We start from the raw sequence: 19717 nt of genomic DNA on the forward strand, positions 1-19717 counted from the left end.
GTTTGAGTGTTCATATTTATGCCATCACATTATTTTAGCTCTTAATTGTTTTTTTTCTAACTGAGAAAATCTATTCGTTTTAATTGAATTGTAGAGATTATAGGTGACGTTATAGGTAGAAAACATTCTAAAATTATTCTTCTTGGTATTATTTTTTTTTTTACATGGCATGTAATGGCATTTTAACAAGGGTGTGTAGACTTTTTATATCCCCTGTAACTCTTTCACAGACAAGTCCAGCAATGCGTTTGCATGTCCAGTTCTTTCCTGATAAATCAGTGTTTCAATTAATATGTAAATGAAGCAATAGATCAGAAGTGCTGTCACTTCGCCACCCAGTGCTCAGCAAAAGACTGACATCCTCTATGTTGTCTGACTTCAGGAAAATAGCCCTCAGTCAAGCAAGAGGAGGCAGCATTGGGCAGGAAATAGAGCTGGAGTGACAGAGGCTTCAGATCTACTAATAGCTCTTAAGCTTCATTTGCATATGAATTCAAGCTCTGATTTCTCTGTAGCGGAGTATCAGCCATTTAAAGGTATTCCTGGACTAATATTTCAAAGAGTTACATATAAATAGTTGGGGTGAAATCCTGCTGTTAGAGTCCCTTTAATGAGAATTTATTAATTCTGTCAGTGCTTTGGAAACAAGCTTCAGTAAAGTGGTATCACAGTAACGTGACTGTGACCAGCAATGAATGATTGCATTAATATAATTTCCTTTGTCAAGTAGACTTTACATTTGTTTTAAAGGAAATCTATCTCCAGGTTTTTGGCACCTAATCTGAGAGCAGCAAAATGAATGGGCAAAACCCCTCATTCCAGTGATATATCACTCACTGGGCTGCTTAATGTAATTTTTTATAAAATCACTGTTTAATCAGCATGAGATTATTATTAGATGACTACTTGGCGTGCTGCCAGGTAGTCCAGCATATTCATAAGCTCTGTATAACCCTGCCCCTACCACTGATTGGCAGCTTTCTGTGTACCATGTATATGGGCAGAAAGCTGCCAATCAGTGGTATGGGCGGGATTACAGACCTCCACCTTCAAATAACTGCTAGATCTGCAGCAGAGAAAAGTGAGTTTATCAAAATTACAGTGAGTAGATCAATAAGTGATACATTACTGGAATCAGGGTCTCTGTCTCTACATTATGCTGCTCTCAGATGGGGGAGCAAAAATCTGGTGATAGATTTCCTTTAAAATTGTTGGCATTTACAATTCTACAAAAAATGGATATACAGTATATATAACCTTGGAGGAGGTACTATATACAATATATCCACCCATGGAGGAGGACTAATATTAATCCTGTGAGGGTAAACTATGTCTGAATAAACATCTATAGATAGGAGCTGACTTATACCATAGCAGTTATTGTTATGTGCTCTGTTTTTTCATGTGTAGGTGCTGCTAGTATTTGCTAAAGAAGATAGTCAGAGTGATGGGTTCTGGTGGGCTTGTGATCGAGCTGGGTACCGGTGTAATATTGCGTGTACGCCAGAATCAGCACTCGAGTGCTTCCTCGACAAACACCACGAAATCGTTGTCATAGACCACAGATACCCCAGATACCTTGACGCTGAGGCTGTATGCAGGTAGGTCAGGGGGTCTCTTTAATGTTATTTCTTTAGTGTTTATGCACCCAGTGCTCCTTTGTACTTGATACTCTGCTGTTACAGATTTGGAAGTTCCATTTTTGAAGTATCTAAATTTATGAAAATATTACAGACGGATGTAAACATCTTCACTTAAGGCTATGTGTCCATGCTGCGGAAAATGCGCGGATTTTGCCGCGGATTTCTTGTGGAAAAGACGCGGATTTCCCGAAAATCTGCAGCAGCGGCACTTCCCAGCCATTTATATGGCATTTTGGAAATGCTGTGCCCATGCTGCGGATTTTTCCGCGGCGGATTTGGTGCGGATTTTGATCCGGAAAAATCTGCAACATGTCAATTATTGTTGCGGATTTTCATCCGGATTTTGCCTTTAAAATTGGGGAAAAAAAAAAATCCGCACCAAATCCGCGGCAATTCCGCGGTAAATTCGCGGCAAATCCGCATCCTCCCGTGGGCACATAGCCTTAGGGTCTCTGTTTTTTCAGCTGATAAGAGATGATAGTGGCATGAAGGGGTATGCAAACCTATCTGCTCAATCACTTGCTGATATCCTTTTATTTAATTAATCTCTAGCTTGGCCAGTCTCTCCAATCAGAGCTGGGGGTGGGTGAAAAAGAGGTCACCCAGCTCCAGCCATGATCAGTGCTATAGGTGCACTGATCATGGCTGAATTTCAATATTTTAGCCATTTTCAATGGCTGTAACATTACAGTGGCTGTGATTGGCTGAGCGGCGTTCGTCAGCCAATCACAGCCTCCGTAGGTCCGGGGAGGAGACACCACTCCTCCTGAGGTCAGGCAAAGGGCCCCTCCTCCCCGAATCTAAGATATTTGTAAAGTGATCGCAGCCACCGGGGCCGCGATTTCACCATGACGTACTGGATACATCATGGGTCCTTAAGTACCAGGGAGCCATGATGTACCCAGTATGTCATAGGTCGCTAAGGGGTTAATGTGCCGTCCTTCACATACACACATAAATTAAAAAAAAACAAAAACAACACCATTCTTCTCACCTGTCCCGCGTTCCCTCATCTCTGCTTCTTGCTGTTTGCAGGCCCGTGCCCCTGTTGACTATCGCAGCCAGTGCAGGGGCCGCAGCCACTGTCAGTGATTTATGTCAGATGATTGTTTTGACTCTAAGAGCGCAGCGCCGGCAAAACAATCTTCTGACATAAAGCGCAGACAATGGCTGCGGCCCCTGCACCGGCCGCGATAGTCATCGGGGGCGGGGGCCTGGGGGCTACACGAAGCAGCATGAGGGGCTATAATGCATAGCCTATAGTCATACATGTAGTATTATGTCCACCATGTACTCACTGATTTAAAAAAAGAAAAAAAAAGAAAATAACAAATACTTACACTGCTGCTCCGATCTCAGCAGGGAGCATTCTGAAGCTTGGTCTTCACTGTTCTGCAAAGTGTGCTGGGCCCCATAGCAGCCAAGTGGTGTGCCGCCATTGGTGGTACGCCACTGCTTTCAGTGTATCAGACTATTAAAGGGAACCAAATATCAGGATTTTGGTATATAAGGTGCAGCTAGTGCAGTACTGGCACTATCAGGCACATTGTGTACATACCATTAGTGGGCAGCTCGGATGTTTAGGCTGTGAAATCCAAGTTTGTGAAGTTTAAAAATTCATCATCTTTTTGACTGACAGTTGAACCTCTGCTGATAATATCCGGGCGGGTTATGCACATGATTCCCGCCCCCCCGCCGCCTGTTCCTCCCTCTCTCTGTATCTATGCACATTTTTATATTCAGTAACACGGCGTCGGAGTTGGTGCCTGCATATAGCACTTATCTCCAGCGCCATGTTTCTGAAGCCCGCATTACCTAGTGTTGTGCCTGAGAGGGCGACGCATGCACCCTCGCTTCTTCATATCTCGTTGTGACCGCGGAAGTGCACGCGGTCACAACAGGACTGGAGAACAGCTGATCTTACCTATTAGCTGCAGCAGATGATATTGTAGCAGGTTGGTGAGTCTGTGTGTCCAGTGGAGCCCATCAAGGCTGTCTGTCATTTGTGGTCCTGGTACTTAAAGGGCAAAGTACCAGTTCAAATGTTTTTGAAACATTGTAAACTGCAGTTGGCAGAGAGGAGTCTCCAGAAACCGGAAAACCTCTTATGTCAAAAAATCTCCGCCTGACCACCGTGCGGAGCTGCTGCCCCACCACCGTGCGGAGCTGCTGCCCCACCACCGTGCGGAGCTGCCGCCCAACCTAAACCCCACCTAATGTCTCCTCCCCAAAATCCTATAAATTGTAAGCCCACAAGGGCAGGATCCTCTGTACTAATCTGTCTACTGTAACTTGTATATGTATTCTGTATGTAACCCTTTCTCATGTACAGCAACATGGAATCAATGGTGCTCTATAAATAAATAATAATAATAATTCTATTTTCTGATGAGTTATACCAATATCAATCCAAATCAATGTGCGTGTATGTATCTGATCACATCAGCCAGAATATTACAGACATAAATCTATAAATCTATTTAACAATGCTGGTCAGTAGTGTTTTATGCTTTTTATTATTCTTCTTAGGTCGATACGAGCCACAAAGCCATCAGAGCACTCTACTATCCTGGCCTTGGTTCCACGCGTGTAAGTTACTAGAATGCAATTTTCAATCTTATATTTTATTCATTTACCTAAACAATCTGTCTCCAAAACAGATATGGATTTTCCATAGGTGGGAATTTATGTGATAAAGTCCCATTATCTGCCTATAAAAGTCATTTTCATGGGTTGCTGATATGTTTAACATACATTATTTGTCAACGACGATCTGTTACCAGGTTAAAAGTGTCCAGTTTTTGCTCTTCTTTTATTCCCTCTGCTCCCCTGAGTATTGCATGTTTTTTTTGTTTGTTATTTTTTATTATATAAAATCTGCCATTTTTTTAGTGCGCTTTTTGTGGTCTTTACCAAGGGTCCGTGTTTTTAAGCTGCTTTATTAAACTGGGAGTGATGTGAACTCAATTTACTAATTTGGTGATGTCTAGAGAACTAAGGGGGCATCAGACTACAGGGGGCTGAATACAAATGCACATCACAATTTTCAGATCTATATTTTTAAAATATTTACAAAACCAGGTATAATTTCCTTTCCACTTTTTAAATACTTTCTACTTTGTGTTGGTATACCACATAAGATCCCAATAAAATACATTTAAGTTTGTGGGTGTAACATCAAAAAAAATGTGGAAAGATCACAGGGTATGAATTCTTTTTCGAAAAACTGTATTTGCTGAATCTGTAATTCCTTTCAAACAACTTTGGAAGTATGGTGCTTAAATTTTCTTTACTATTTTAACTCATAGACTTAATTATAATCCAGAGCTGAAATTAGCCCAGTGTTCTAATTAGATTAATGTCAGCACAAATGTTTTTTCCGGAAGTATACCTTTTTTTGGCAGAGTCTGTTTTCTATTGTAAGAAAAACATGTTTAGTTGCTACATTACAGGAGCTCAATTAAGTTTCTTTCTAAGAGTTAAAGAAGTTGCCCACTACTTGAACATTGATGGCTGAGTCTTTGGATGTCTGATCGTCTGGGATCTGAGATTCGGCACCCTGCCGATCAACTGCTCTCCCAGCGGCGGAAGCAGGCAGCCGGAAATGCTTAGCTCCGGAGCTGCTCCGTCTTCTGATAACTACCATGGGGTGGATACTGCACATACACCTCTTATTCAAATCAATATGAAGTGGATGTGCAGTACCCAGTGGCGCCCCCAATCAAAAGACGGGGCAGTTATAGAACAAAGCATTTCTGGCTTCATGCTGACGTCGAGACAGAGAACAAACGATCGGCAGGGGTGCCGGGTGTCGGATCCCGGCCGATCATACATTGATGACCTACAGTATCAATGTTAAATTAGTGGACAACCTTTTAAAAGGGGCTTCTCCATCAGGACAACCCCTATCCATATACTCTATAAGGGCTCTTGGATGACATAGAATATGGTTCCCGATCTAGGATTCTTTTTAAGACCCAAATGGGAGATCAGTTAACAAGCTGTATTGTCTCACCTGCTAAAGTGGATCCTCAAAGCCCGTGACAGAAGGTGATGCAGCAGAGGGAACTGGTTGAAGCATTGGAGGCGATGCAGGCCAGAATTATCTGAAACAGAGACTATAGAGGCAGGATGTCAGCTAGGGGAACATAGGCTAATGGGGACCACAGGAAAGCTGGATATTTAGCAAAGTCGCAGAGTTCATTGATGTAGAAAAGCCCAGCAAAGTGACTGATGCAGCAGAGCCCATTCTCACAGCAGAGCTGGATATGATAAGAGAGTCACCGATGCTGATATAGCAGAGCTGGGTGTGGCAGGACACACATTTGTGGTGATGTAGCAGAACCCACAGATAAAGCAGAGCTGGATTTTTCAGGAGACTCACAAGTAGATTATAGCAGTGGCATACAGATCTCAGTATGTCAGAAGGTAAACTTGTGATGTGGCAGAGTCCAAGTTACTGTAAGGCCCCCTTCACACGTGTGCATAAAAGATGTATGTGAATCAGCGTTTTCCATCAGTGTGCCATCCTTGTTTTTCCGGTATGGATGAAGAAAGAATGAAATTACAAAACTTCTCCTTTACTTTGCAATATTAAACACAGTTGGCACACATACTGTACACTGATGCCCTCCATGTGCTGTACGTGTTTTTACCAGACCCATTGACTTGTATTGGCCCTTATTATGTGTGCTGCCTGAAAAACTGGACACTATTATTCTTATTATTAGTCTCCTTTTGGTTCACAAATGTTCTGCGTGAAATTCATGAAAAAAATGCATGCCAAACGTACCAGAAACATGTACATGTGATGGAGGCCTAACAGCAGGCCAAACATCTACCTGAATACTGAGGTGGCATGCCACTGCCTGAGCCAGCCATTAGTGAGTAACCTGAGAGGTACGTGCCGGTGACCATAGTAACCTGATGTGCAGAGGAGCAGAGGAAGCCGCTGCTGCCGGAGGAACAGAGAGGCGGTAGGTAGGTGAGTAACACACATTTGGAGGTCTAGATTTGGTAGAATCGGTACACTTAGATATTACAGGGACTGCTATTTTTCTAAATGGCAGCCTTGTCATTTTATATTTCCTCTGCAGAAATTTTGGGGGAAATCATCAGATTATAGCAACTTTAATAACGTTTTTAATAAATTCCATCAATCTTATGCTACGTGGAGTCGACAGGGAACATCTGATGACAAATATTTTGATTGTTTTCAGTGACAACTAGTAGAATTGTGACTACAGCTGTTGACTATATTAGAGGCTGTAACTCAGGATCAGTACAAGATAAGTAAAGCACCCAATTTACAAAGGTACTCAACATTTTATGTAATTCATGATATATACCATATTTTTCGGATTATAAGACGCACTTTTCCTGCCAAAATTTTGGGAGGAAAATGAGGGGTGCATCTTAAAATCCGATTGTAGTTTACCAGGGGGTGGTGAAGAGGGGTCATGCTATGCGGTGTACTGCCCACTTTGGTCTGTGCGGCACAGTTCTGTACCAGGCTGGTGACGTGGCTCTGCTCTGTGCGGGGCTGGTGACATGGCTCTGCTCTGTGCGGGGCTACTTTGCTCTGTTCTGCTTTGTGCGGGGCTGCTCTGCGTGGAGCTGCTCTGTGCGGCGGGCGGTCATTCTGAAGATGCTGGAGGTCAGGGCTTCAAATAATGGCGCCTAGAGTCAGTGTGTGCGCACATGGAGCTCTCAGCTCAAGCTCTCATCTGCGCACGCGCCAACTTTGGCCGCCATTTGCCCTCACCACCAACATCTTCAGAATGGCCGGTGTCTTACTGTCTCACGCGCAGAGCAGAGCCGCATTGCGTCACAAGCCCCGCACAGTAGAGCCACGTCACCAGCCCCGCACAGAGCCTTGCCCGCAGTGAGTATCTGGGCCCCCCTCTGTACCACTGGCAGCATTGCAGTACTCCAGTACTGCCCCTGCCTCCTGTGACCCCCCCCCCCCCCCGCTCTCCCTGATAAAACACCACCGGATTATTAAACGGACCCCATATTTTTATTTTTCTACATTTTTTTTCTCCAAATTTGGGGTGCGTCTTATAATCCGGTGCGTCTTATAAAACAAAAAATATGGTATATATAAACTGAAAGGTGACCGAACTTAAAAGCTTTAAGAACACAAGAACTTGGAGATCATTTGCTTACATTGGTTTTCTAATGGACTTACATGGTTCCCATCAATTACTAAACCCTTTTTCCAAAAATGAGAATAGAATCTGCTTATCTACTTTATATTTTCCAAATTCACCACAATGTAATTTCTTATATTGTGAATCTGAGAAGAAATGTGTTTGTTTTCTTAAGGATAAACAGAGATTAGAAATGGAAATACATTGGTCTTACTTTTGTATTCATGCCCATTCCATTAAATGTAGCCTGTTAGGATAGTCAGATGCATACTTTAAAATTATTCTGAAATGTAAAATGATGCAATCCTTTGGGACGCCAAAGCAGCAAAATCTCATATAAATGCTGAAGTAAAAGCACAGTTGGGAAAATATCTGAGATATGAAAATGTCAATAATATCTTTTGTTTTATCTCAGGGGACCAGATCAAGAGGAAATATCAGTTCTCCCGCTTCTTCATGTTGGGTTCAATAGGGTAAGTTTTGTCAATTTTGAAAGTACAAGTCTATATATAGTGGGGAAAATATGTATTTGATACGCTGCCGATTGTGCAAGTTTTCCCACCTACAAAGAATGGAGAAGTCTGTAATTTTTTAATTTTTATCATAGGCTTTGATGGATGAACCCCCAACTGTAATGTTCAGGGTCTGTACTGGACACCTATTATCTGTGCACATACCCCAAAAAACAGGCTTCTCAGGGAAGTCTGTGTTACTGTTCGGGTTGGGTCACCTTATAAAAATGCAAAAAAAAAGAAGCAAAATGACTTACTGAGTCTCCACGTGGCTGTCACGCTGCTTCCAGGTCCACTTATTAACTCTCATGCATATTCACTGCTTCCACTTCCCTCCCTCTGTGATTGGTTGCAGTCACGCTGCTGGCATGCAGGGATCTGTGATTAATTGTGGAGTGTAAAAAATAAATAAATAATTGGAAAAAATGGCATAGAGTCCCCTGTATTTCGATACTGAGCGCAGATAAAGCAGACAGCTACAGGCTGCAGCCCCCAACTGTGTGCGCTATCTTGGCTGTGTATCAAAATATGAGGGACCCCATACCGCTTTTTTTTTTTTTCATTATTTAAATAAATAAATAATTTTAAAAAATACTTGTCGTCTCCCCTCCCCCCAGTATTGATAACCAGTCAAGATAAAGCAGACAGCTCGGGGATGATATTCCATAGACTGGGGATGCCCATGGTTATTGGGCTCTCATCAGCTTAAAAAAAGCAGTCTGCAGCCGCCCCAGAATTGTCACATCTGATAGATGCACCAATTCCAGCGGTTTACCTGGCTTATCCCAAATGCCCTGGAGCAGTGGCAATCTGGGTAATGTAAGGGGTTAATTACAGCTGTGATTTGTCAAAAATCAACCCTAAGGTTAGTAATGGGAAGGGGTCTATGAGAGCCACCTCATTACTAATCGTGTAAGTAAAAAGAAATAAACACAAAACAAAAGGGAAAATTTCTTTATTTATAAAAAAAAACCACCCTCCTTCTCCAATTTATTAACCCCCCAAACACCCCTGCAGGTCCAATGTAATCCACACAAGGTCCCACAACAATCCCGGCTCTGATACATCTGAGGTCATAGTGTGTGCTCACATTAGAAAACGTGAAAACGCACACAACTGGGGGCTACAGCCTATAGCCGTCTGCTTTATCTGCTTTGGGTAGCAATATACACCATTTTTTCAAATTATTTATTTATTTTTACATTCCACAACCAATCACAAATGCGCCATGCCAGTATAGTGACTGCAACCAATCACAGCAGCTATCAGAGACGAGGGGCAAGGGAAGCAGTGCATATGCATGAGAGTTAATGAGCGGACCCGAAAGCAGCTGCGCGGAGACTCGGAAAGTATGACTTTCCTGCTGTAATCCCCATTTTGCTTCCTTTTACAGCTCCCTAGCCCTAAGACCATTTTATAGCACTAAAGTTCAAGTCCCCATAGACTTATATGGGACTCAGCATCCGGGCTCATGTTTGGGTTCAAGCCTGGACCCAAAAAGGACTTTTTTTTTTTTTTTTTTTTTTTTTTTAAGTCTGGCCGGACCTCATGATACTGAACATCTGGGTTTGCCCATCTCTAATCGTAGTTACACTTTAACTGTAACAGACAGAATGTGTTTCGGGTCTGTCATGTCCCCCATTAGAGTCCATCCTGTGACTTCTGCTCCGATCGCCAGGCGACGCTGTGTTCCCACCATGGATAGTGCTGGTGATGGGAGAGGAGTCGGTGCCCATGGCTCTGCTGAGCACAGGCTCCGCTCATCCACTAGGCTGGGTTTCCCTGGAACCTGCAGTACTACTGGCTGACTGTAGGTGGCGTTTGTCTTCCAGCTGAAGTTGCCATCTTTCACCTGCAGCCAATGGGAAGACACCACACCCTTCTTATTCCCCCTCCTGTCATGTGACCACTGCCAGAGATAGTTTGTATTCCTGGTTCCTGTGCTGTTTGTATTTTGATTCCTGTGCGCTGACCTTGCTTGTGTTCTGACTACCCTTCTGCCTGTCATTTATGTACATCGCTGCCCGATCCGGATTTGACCTCTGCTACGTTTTCTGATTACGTACGTGCCTGCTGATTCAGTCCCTGTTCTGCAATTCCTGGTTTGCCCCTGCCTGACGACTACTCTCCGGACTGCTGCCTTCCACGGGTAGTGATCTCCAGGGCCCTGTGTAATTCCAAATCCCTGTATAGGGGTTAAAGGGTTTCAGGGTTCTGGGGGTCCTGCTGGGTGAGTGGCTTCCCTCTAGCCTGTTCATTACAGCCAGTCTGAGTCTGTGGATCCAAGCAGGCGTTACAGGGTCATTGTCATGCTGGAAGACCCAGCCATGACACATCTACAATGCTCTTACAGAGGGAAGGAGGTTGTTGTCCAAAATCTCGCATTACATGACCCCATCCATCCTTTCTTCAATACGTTTTAGTCGTCTTGTCCCCGTTGCAGAAAAACAGCACCAAAGTATGAGGTTTCCACTCCCAGGCTTCACAGTTGGGATGGTGTTCTTGGGGTTGTACTCATCCATCTTCTTCCTCCAAACAATACCAAAAAGTTCTATTTTGATCTCATCTGACCAGATTACCATCTCCCATGCCTTCATTAGGTCATGGACATGTGCAGGCGTGAGCAGTGGGACCTTGCGTGCCCTGCAGGATTTTAATCCATGACAGTGTGCCGCCCCCGCGACAGCCGACAGGCTGCTCAGATCCGGATCCGCAGTGGCTCGAGGGGTCTCCGGACCCGAAGCTGGGTTGCGCGGCCACTCAAATGAAAATGGGGTTTTTACAAGGGGTGAAAAAATAAAGTTTGTGACGCCACCCACGGGTCATGGTAATGTGGGATACCACCGCTGCTGCGTTTGGGGGGAGCGCCCGGGAGCAATGGGATGGCAGCTTGTGATGGTGTCCCGGGGCTCGGTAGTGGAAGGATGGGGACCCGTCGGGACGAAAGGGGCACAACGTACTCACACAGTCCAGAAATTCTGACACCGACAACGGGTAAACCAAAGTCCTGAATGCCCTGCAGATGTTGTTGGAGCACGCTGGGTCCGTGCGGTTTTGGTGTTGCTGGTTGGTCTGAAGCCTTGTCCCTTGGCACTGTTTACTCTTTGTGGATCCCTTTTGCCTGAAACTACTCGGGTCCCACTCACCCATGTGGCTAACGGAGTGAGCTTGCTCTCAGGGTTCATGCTTGGCATTTTCTGGATGGTTTTGGGAAGTCCTATCCCTCTCGTTGTGTTAGTACCCTGATTTTGGAGCGGGTGGAGAATGGCTCAAGAAGACTCAGTCCTCGTCGGGTAAATTACAGGGCTGCGTGAAGCTACTTCCCAGCCTAGGGTCCGCGTACCACGTCGTGCCTTGTCCCCTGCCCAGTTGTTGCCCCTTGCCACTACCCCCTGCGACCGGGGTTCCAGCTCCTTCCAGGCCAGGCCAACGTCTAGCACCTGGGACGGGTACAGGAGCCCAGCTCCGCAGCGTGACCTTTCACTGTCACTGCTGCGCTCGAACCCTCCTTCTCACCCTGATACTTCTGGCCCTCCTTCTACCATCCCTCCATCTGGGGGGCCCTATTCCCCTCAGGCTGCCCAATGGGTGTCTGGTGGATGTGGTGCAAAGTGTTCCTCAGGATTCGTGTATACCTGTTCTTAGCAACACCAAAAGGACAGGACCCGTAACCAAGGAGGAGCAGGTACTATGCAGAAGGGCAGATTGCACAGCACCCTTGTGACGGCCTGATAGGCCAGGGTGTCACAACAGCATACTGTGTTACTAACGGTGATCTTTGAGACTGTGGTCCCAGCTCTCTTCACGTCATTGACCAGGTTCTCCCATGTAGTTTTGGGCTGATTCCTGACCTTTATTAGAATCATCCTTTCCCCACAAGCTGAGATTTTGCATGGAGCCCCAGACTGAGTAAGATTGACAGTCATCTTGTGTTTTTTCCATTTTATAATAATTGCGCCAACAGTTGTTGCCTTCTCAAGAAGCTGCTTGGCTATTGTCCTGTAGCCCATCTCAGCCTTATGCAGTTCTACAATTTTGTCACCTGTGTCCTTAGACAGCTCTTTGGTCTTGGCCATGGTGGAGAGGTTGGAGAGTGATTGATTGAGTGTGTGGACAGGTGTCTTTTATACAGGTAATAAATTCAGACAGGTGCAATTAATACAGGTAATGAGTGCAGAGTAGGAGGGATTCTTAAAGAAAAAAAACAGGTCTATGAGAGCCAGAATTCTTCCTGGTAGGTGATTAAATACTTATTTCATGCAATAAAGTGTAAGTTAATTATTTAAAAATCATACAATGTGATTTTCTGGAGTTTTTTTTATTCTGTCTGTCACAGTTGAAGTGTACCTAGGGTAATTACACACCTCTCCATAGGTGGAAAAACAAAATCGTCAGTGTATCAAATACTTTTTCCCGTGTGTGTGTGTTTGGGCATCTACTGCAGGAGAAATTATGTGTAGTGTCAATCAAATAAATGGGTGACCAAATAATTACATAGTTGCAGGAAGTCCTCCAGTACAAGAATGGCCTTTTACAATAGTTATTATCTGCTCTTCTTAATATGGAGGTCCTGAACAAGAGACCCCCATGACTTCCACATGACCTCTTGGGGCATATGACAAGGATTACCCTACTTTTACTGCCTCTATAAATTTCTAAGACCTCCTGAGGATTGGCACATTCTTCTGTAGGTTCTGTAGTCCTCGCAATAGCTGTCAGCCCTCTTTCCCGATACCAGAACTTGTACCAAAGCCACCTCTTTCAGACATACAAAACCCAAACTTCACCTATGGATTGACAGATATATTAAATATTTTTCAGAGATTTATGGAGAATTGCAGTATGATTGCTTGTTACAATGAACTAATCCAGATAGAGCATGGAGAGGTGCGATCTCAGATCAAACTAAGGTAGGTGTATTGGTTTATTCTATGTAATGATTTTATATAACAATTAGTTAATATGAGACAATATAAACTGCCTCAATTTATGTCTTGCGTATGAGTCGCGTGAGGATCGCATCGCACTGGCCGGACCAGCCGCCGTCTCTCCTGACAGGAGCGGCTCAGCTTCATGTATTTCTATGCAGCTTACACGCTCTTGTCAGGAGAGCCGCCGGCCGGTCCGGGCAATGCAATGTGATCCTCACGCAAGTGTGACTCCATCTACTACTTATCCCCACGCCACATATTCTAACCTGTGATTGAGTAAATTGTGATTAACTGCACTTGGCCAGAAGGAGCATTGTATCAACCTTCCTACATCATGTTTGTCAGCTTGTAATAAACCTATGTGATCAGTTTTATATAACGATTTGCTTTGGATGTGTTGCAGATCCTGTAATTCAATATTTACAGCCCTGGATCATTGTCAGGAAGCCATAGAAATTACAAGTGAAGAACACGTCATACAGGTAGAGATAATTTCCAGATATTGATGTATAAATAGTATAATGTTCTCTCACATCTGCGTGTAATAAATCGCTCCGATTTTCATCCAGAAAAGTGCAGCGAGTGAAATCCGTTTGGTATTCTGTATGTCATGCGAGTGTTATGCAGCACAATTTTGTTTCTCTCCTAGTATCCATAAGACATCCATATGCAATGCATTATTATCTCAGCAGCTATTAATCAATATTCATTTACAGAACCATTTACAGGGATCTATGCTATAGAATGGCAATGTATCCATAAAAATCAGACAGCATAGGGATGGTCAGTGTGACGTCCGATTTTTTTTTTCTCGTACCCATTGACTTGCATTGGTGAGTTTCAGATGTTTTACGCGACCATATGCAGCATGCTACAATTTTTTTTTACCCAGACCGAATACAGTTGAGGAAAAAATTGCAAATCTGCACTGAATAACATGGGTCTGAGGGCAATCCGATTTTTATATCTCATTGCACTTGTAGTATGTATATGCAGTTGTGATTGAACTTTCATTGTGCCGATAGGCTTAAAAATATTCAGTGGCGACATGAGCGTCTGTTCGGCCATAATAAATTGGATGGTGTTTAAAAGAATTCTAAGCACAAAAAATACATAAATTCCTCTTTTGCCTTACATCACAATTAAAACTCAAAAGTATAAAGAAAATTTCTCTGTGTGGCTGTAATTGTCACGTTAGGGACAGGGAAGTACCAAGTGAATGGCTAAAGGGAAGGGAAACCCACTACCGCTGTGCCCTGGGGTCGCTCACCACCCTAGATAGGCTACGCACCTATACGCCGAGCTGGATACCTGACCCTTGGTATTCCTAGTGCTGGACCCTAAATAAAGAATGGGTGGGATGAGCTCTTCATCAACCCCACTAAACACTAGAAAAGATACAAGGAAGACTGTGACGCCCTGGCCAGCCAGGTAGTCACAGATAGGGCCCCGCACAACACCAGTCCCCTAACAAGGTGACAGCTGCCAAACACTAAAACCCTAGTCACCCCCCCCTCAGTGCTTGATGGACACACCAGGGGGCGGAGCCAGGCGGTTGGACACGCCCACCGAGGAGTTCGGATGGCCTGGGGCAGGAAAAGTAGTCAGATGAGTTTAGGAGGTGAAGTAAAGTGGAAGCAGGCCTGTGTGTCAGGTCTGCAACTAACTGACAGGTGCCAGGGTAGGAGCCTGGGCACCTTTGGCTAGGAGGCATACAGAGGCCTCTGCCTGCAGGAGCCGGGAAGACGGCTCGGTGGAACCGTGGTGGACCGGGACCGGGTAGTGGCCCGCCAGTACCGACCCGGGGAACTGACTCGGAAACCGGAGCACAAAGGGGGGTACTCAGACCCTGAAGCTAGGTCCAGAAGCTACTGGGGGCTAGCTAATTAACTGATTGCGGCCAAGGCTATAGGTCCTGTCCCACCCAAAGTCCCAACTGAAGACAACAGCCCAACGAGGGGGATAGAAAGCCACCGCCACGGCAGAGAGATCCCACGGGCCAGCGTCTGCGGGCAAATGGCTCTTCCGACCTCCACAAGCCGGGAAGCGGACTCCTGATGTTGCAGGCGCAGGTAGTCCTCCATCACACAAACAGGTGCAGGAGAAAGGCAGAGACCACCAACCAGGTGGGGGACGAGACTGCAGCCGGCTGCGGGCACCGACCACCATCACCTTGGTTTACCAGAGACTTGTTTGTGTTACTAATTGTTAGTACACCAGTGCCCTCCGGCCGCCCATCTCCCTGCACTGCCAAACTACTCCCCCAACGGGTCCCGGGGCCACCATCCCTACCCACAGAGGGGTTAACAACTTGCTGCGTAACATCTCCCCCGGGTGCCCCGTAACTGCAGCGGTGGTGTCCACCTTCACCACAACCCGTGGGTGGCGTCACGAACTCAAACATGGCTCCGGCCGTACACCTACGTCCCCAAACCACCAACCCCTTTTAGATCGGAATGACCGTGGACCCCCGGGTCCGGAGACTCTCGAGCCACCCACTGAAGGTCCGCATCCGAGCGTCTCGGCTGCCGCCGAGCACGGGACAGCACAAAACACACAGGGGAAAATGCATGAATAACTTATCAACAAATGACTCAGGTAGAAGTAAACCCAAGTATCAGCAACAATACCACAGATGAGTACAAGCCACCTGCTTGCAACCAGAGCTTGAATGAGCTGATTATTATCATCAGCACAAGTCCAGGGAAGATGGCAGTGTTTAAGTGTCGCGGGCGGGGAGGGGACGCTGCGCTCACCCACTGCTTGGGTCCGGCTGCTGCTGCTGCTTGGTCGGTGGCTCGAGCGGTGGGCCGGATCCCGGGGACTCGAGCGGCGCTCCTCGCCCGTGAGTGAAAAGGGGAAATGGTATTGGGGATTTATTGTCCGTGACGCCACCCACGGTTGTGGTGAGGTTGTGACACCACCGCTGCTCTGGATGGGGATCCCGGGAGCGATGACGGGGAGCAGCTTGGATGTTGTTTTCTCCCCTCCATGGGTAGGGGGGTTGGTTGTCCCGGGGCCCGGTGAGGGAGGGATGACAGGCGGGTTACGGGGCCTGGTGAGGTGCAGGGTCGCGGGGGCAGCGCGGTGCCGCACGGCACGGTGATACTCACTCAGCCAATGATGAATGCAAAGTCTCCGGTAAAACAAACGTCTGGATGGACGGGTCCCACAGACGGCTGCGGTGTTTTTCCCCTGACCCCAGGTTGGTAGTGTAAGTCCTTTCCTTCACCTTCGTGTACGCTCCTCCTGTGCTCCGGTTTCCAGCTGGCTCCCCGGTTCGGTACTGGATGGGCCACTACCCTGTCCCGGCTACCTACGGTTCCACCAAGACTGTCTTCCCGGCTCCTGCAGACGGCCACTACCGTCTGCCTCACTGGCTACACGAGGGACCTAGGCTCCAACCTAGACCCCAGTCTGCGTCTGCCTCTCTGCAGACTTCCTCTCTCTTCCTCTGCCTGGACTTGTCTGAACTAGTTTCCTGCCTCAGGCCAGCTAGACTCCTCGGTGGGTGTGTCCACCTGCCTGACTCCGCCCACCTGGTGTGTCTGTCTGAACCCGAGGGAGGAAATCAGGTCTCACTGGGGATGACTGCTGTGAACTGCTGGGGGTGGGGGTGTGTGTGTGTTGTTACCTGTGGCCTCTGGCTTGTCCAGGGCCCCACATAAGCACAAAGGGAATACTGATAATCAGCAGATGGATGGAAGGAGGGCTCCGCTGGGTCTTAAAGGGGAAGAGATGAAAGCCAGCAGGAAAGCTACTTAGTATTCATTATACTAACAGCGGGACCAATAGAAAGTCAGGGAGCATTCTGTGCAGCCAAATGCGGTGATCTTCTATTGCCAGAAACCAGATGATTGTCTGTGACCCATGACAGTAGGACAACTGCCTGCAGCCTCCTTCTGGCCTGTATGTGATAGAAGAAAAGATCTCTAAAACCTCCCCAATTTAAGGAGGGCGGACTTGAATCTACCACCAGCCAATGATGGAACTGAATAGCAGGATATTAAAACATTTGCATTCTCTGTACTTTTCTACAAGACTCCTCAGTGTTACAGGATGATGATGAGAATGTTTCAGACTAAAAAAAAACATTATGGGCAACTATTTTTCTTTATTTTAAACATACACTTTTATGATTTTAGTGTTCTTCTAAAAGGTATAAAAAGTAACCTAACATTTCTTTAAAATTGTAAAGCAGAACACTTTTTACTTTAACTAATCCCAAAAACTGTGATCAGATTAAAGGGAACTTGTCAAAATAAACGATCTGGGAAAAGTCTAATCTGGGAAAAGATTCTGTAGGTGATAAAGTTAGTTTGTGGAATTACCCCATGAATTCACTTTGTAAATCATTTGTTTTTCATATCTTCTGCCACTTTCTCAATGATATTATAGTAGAATCAGATATCTTTTGGGCTAAAGTTCCAGAGCGCAGTGTGACAATGACATGTTAGATCAATGCCATCAGTGAAATGGAAAACCAGTGCCCGGACAAAACAGTCATCAATATTGACATTCAGTATAATTGGAGAACTTAAAAATGACTTGAATTAGATAGTAAAGAAAATATATTTGCAATTTTTTATTTAATTTATAACCTTTTTATTTACTTTCCAATTTGCAATATTCATTAAAAAGTTGAATTTTGCATTTTGTAACTAAACTGTAACCCTACTCTGTCTTATTATTATTCTGTAGTGATATCACTTTTTGGTAATCTCAGAATAACCCGGTTCTAACTACTTTTAACTTGTCAGTATGTTAATCCAGCTTTCGAGAGGATGATGGGCTACCACAAGGAAGAAGTCCTGGGCAAGGAACTCACAGACTTTCCGAAAAGTGACAAAAACCGGGCAGACCTATTAGATACGATTAACACTTGTATCAAAAAGGGAAAGGTAGGGGACAATATGGATACTTTATGTAGATGTTTGCACTTTCTGATATATTACCCCCTGAACTGAATGATACTGTTTGGAGAGGTGTGAATGTTATGACCTTTTATTAGTAAATTACTCTGTTTTACTTTTTTTTTCACCAGTTTCTATTACATTAGTACATTGTATACTGATATTGATTAGTATTAGAAATCAGTCAACAGTTGACCTTATAATGCCCTTTAATGACATATTTAATTGTGTGCCCCTCAACTTTGTCTCATTGAATTTGAGGCTTAGTGATGGCATGTCCCTAGGATAGGACATGTGTTAGGGCCAGATGGACGGGTAGACCCTGGAGGTGGATCCACTGGGCTGAACTCCCGGATGAGGGAAAGGAGTCCGGCAGCCGGAGCACTGTAGGTAGCAGGACAGTCCGTGCACTGGGAGAATACGGAGAAGTCCCTGGGACCACGAGGTCACTGATGGTGGTCCGGGTGACGGATCTCAGGTTCGGAAGCCGTGATGGTGTCAGGCGGGGTCCGGAACCGTTGGAGCGAGATGACGGGTCACCGCAGGGATCCGAGATGGTACGGACTGTCAGGATGGCAGATGGGCAGCGTTCGGGGTTCGAGGTACCGCAGGACCGGATGGCGATGCAGGATCGGCTCTAGAAGATAGAGAGGTAAGTATCTCACAAAACACAAGGAGACCTGACTCCTAGCTTGGGAAAACACGAAGATCAGGCCCCGCCCCCTTGGACAATAACCCCTTTATACCCTGTACCTGTTCTGCATCATTTCCTGTTAATGGACGCTGGCCCTTTAAGAAAGGGTCAGTGACCGCGCGCGCGCCCTAATGCGCATGCGTGCGGCCCGGGTGCCAGAAGCCAGGGAAGGAAGCTGAGAGGAGGACGCAGGGGAGCCGGCCAGGACCTGGGAAGCCGTCGGACGCCGGGATCGGAGACCAGGGGGCCTGGGAAGGACGGGCACCGGAGGCTGGAGAGCGGGGAGCGTGGCAGGTGAGCCGGGGAGCGGAGCTGAGGACCCGGGGAGCGGAGCAGAGGACCCGGGGAGGGGAGCCGAGGACCCGGGGAGCGTGACAACATGACGTAATGATTGATGCATACATTATTAAATAGATAGGTGCCCACGATCAGGAATAGCAGTGTTTTAGATGCAGCATGTTTTCCCTGCATACAAAATGCTGCATTGTACAGTAGAAGCACAGTGGATGGGATTTGTAGAAATCCTGTGTCCATTGTGGTTCTTTTTTCTGCAGCGTAAACTGACATGCGAGGTGTTACACAAGTGTCCTTGACAGTGAGAACAGAGTGAAAGTCCACAGCGGCCTGAACCCTGATCATGGGCACAGACTGTAGCGTTCTCCAAGAATGCTAGCATCTCCGTGTCCTTATCGTGGGGATGTACCTATTCGGTATGTGCACATGACATCTAGATGGCGGCATAACCACTGAGTTTTGCCAAGGAAAATTGCTTCATACTGACATATTTTGTCCCAAAGCATCTTTTTCTGGCATCTTTTCCAAACATTTTTTGTGGAATTATTTTTGGTGGGAGGTGGGCGTGACATCTTGAT

General features: G+C 45.9%; 1 protein-coding gene across 8 annotated transcripts in view; it reads left to right on the top strand.

Moving 5' to 3' along the window:
• PDE8B (phosphodiesterase 8B) overlaps window positions 1-19717 on the top strand; it is a 336550-nt gene that overhangs the window by 237096 nt on the left and 79737 nt on the right. For all 8 annotated transcript variants that reach the window (XM_075325611.1, XM_075325559.1, XM_075325577.1 and 5 more), the window contains 6 exons: window positions 1411-1601; window positions 4173-4232; window positions 8211-8268; window positions 13129-13217; window positions 13642-13720; window positions 17999-18139. In XM_075325611.1, the coding sequence (XP_075181726.1) occupies window positions 1411-1601; window positions 4173-4232; window positions 8211-8268; window positions 13129-13217; window positions 13642-13720; window positions 17999-18139 (618 nt within the window). The remainder of the gene's footprint in view (window positions 1-1410; window positions 1602-4172; window positions 4233-8210; window positions 8269-13128; window positions 13218-13641; window positions 13721-17998; window positions 18140-19717) is intronic.

The sequence above is a fragment of the Anomaloglossus baeobatrachus genome, chromosome 1, assembly GCF_048569485.1.
Source record: "Anomaloglossus baeobatrachus isolate aAnoBae1 chromosome 1, aAnoBae1.hap1, whole genome shotgun sequence".
Classification (NCBI taxonomy): Eukaryota; Metazoa; Chordata; class Amphibia; order Anura; family Aromobatidae; genus Anomaloglossus; species Anomaloglossus baeobatrachus.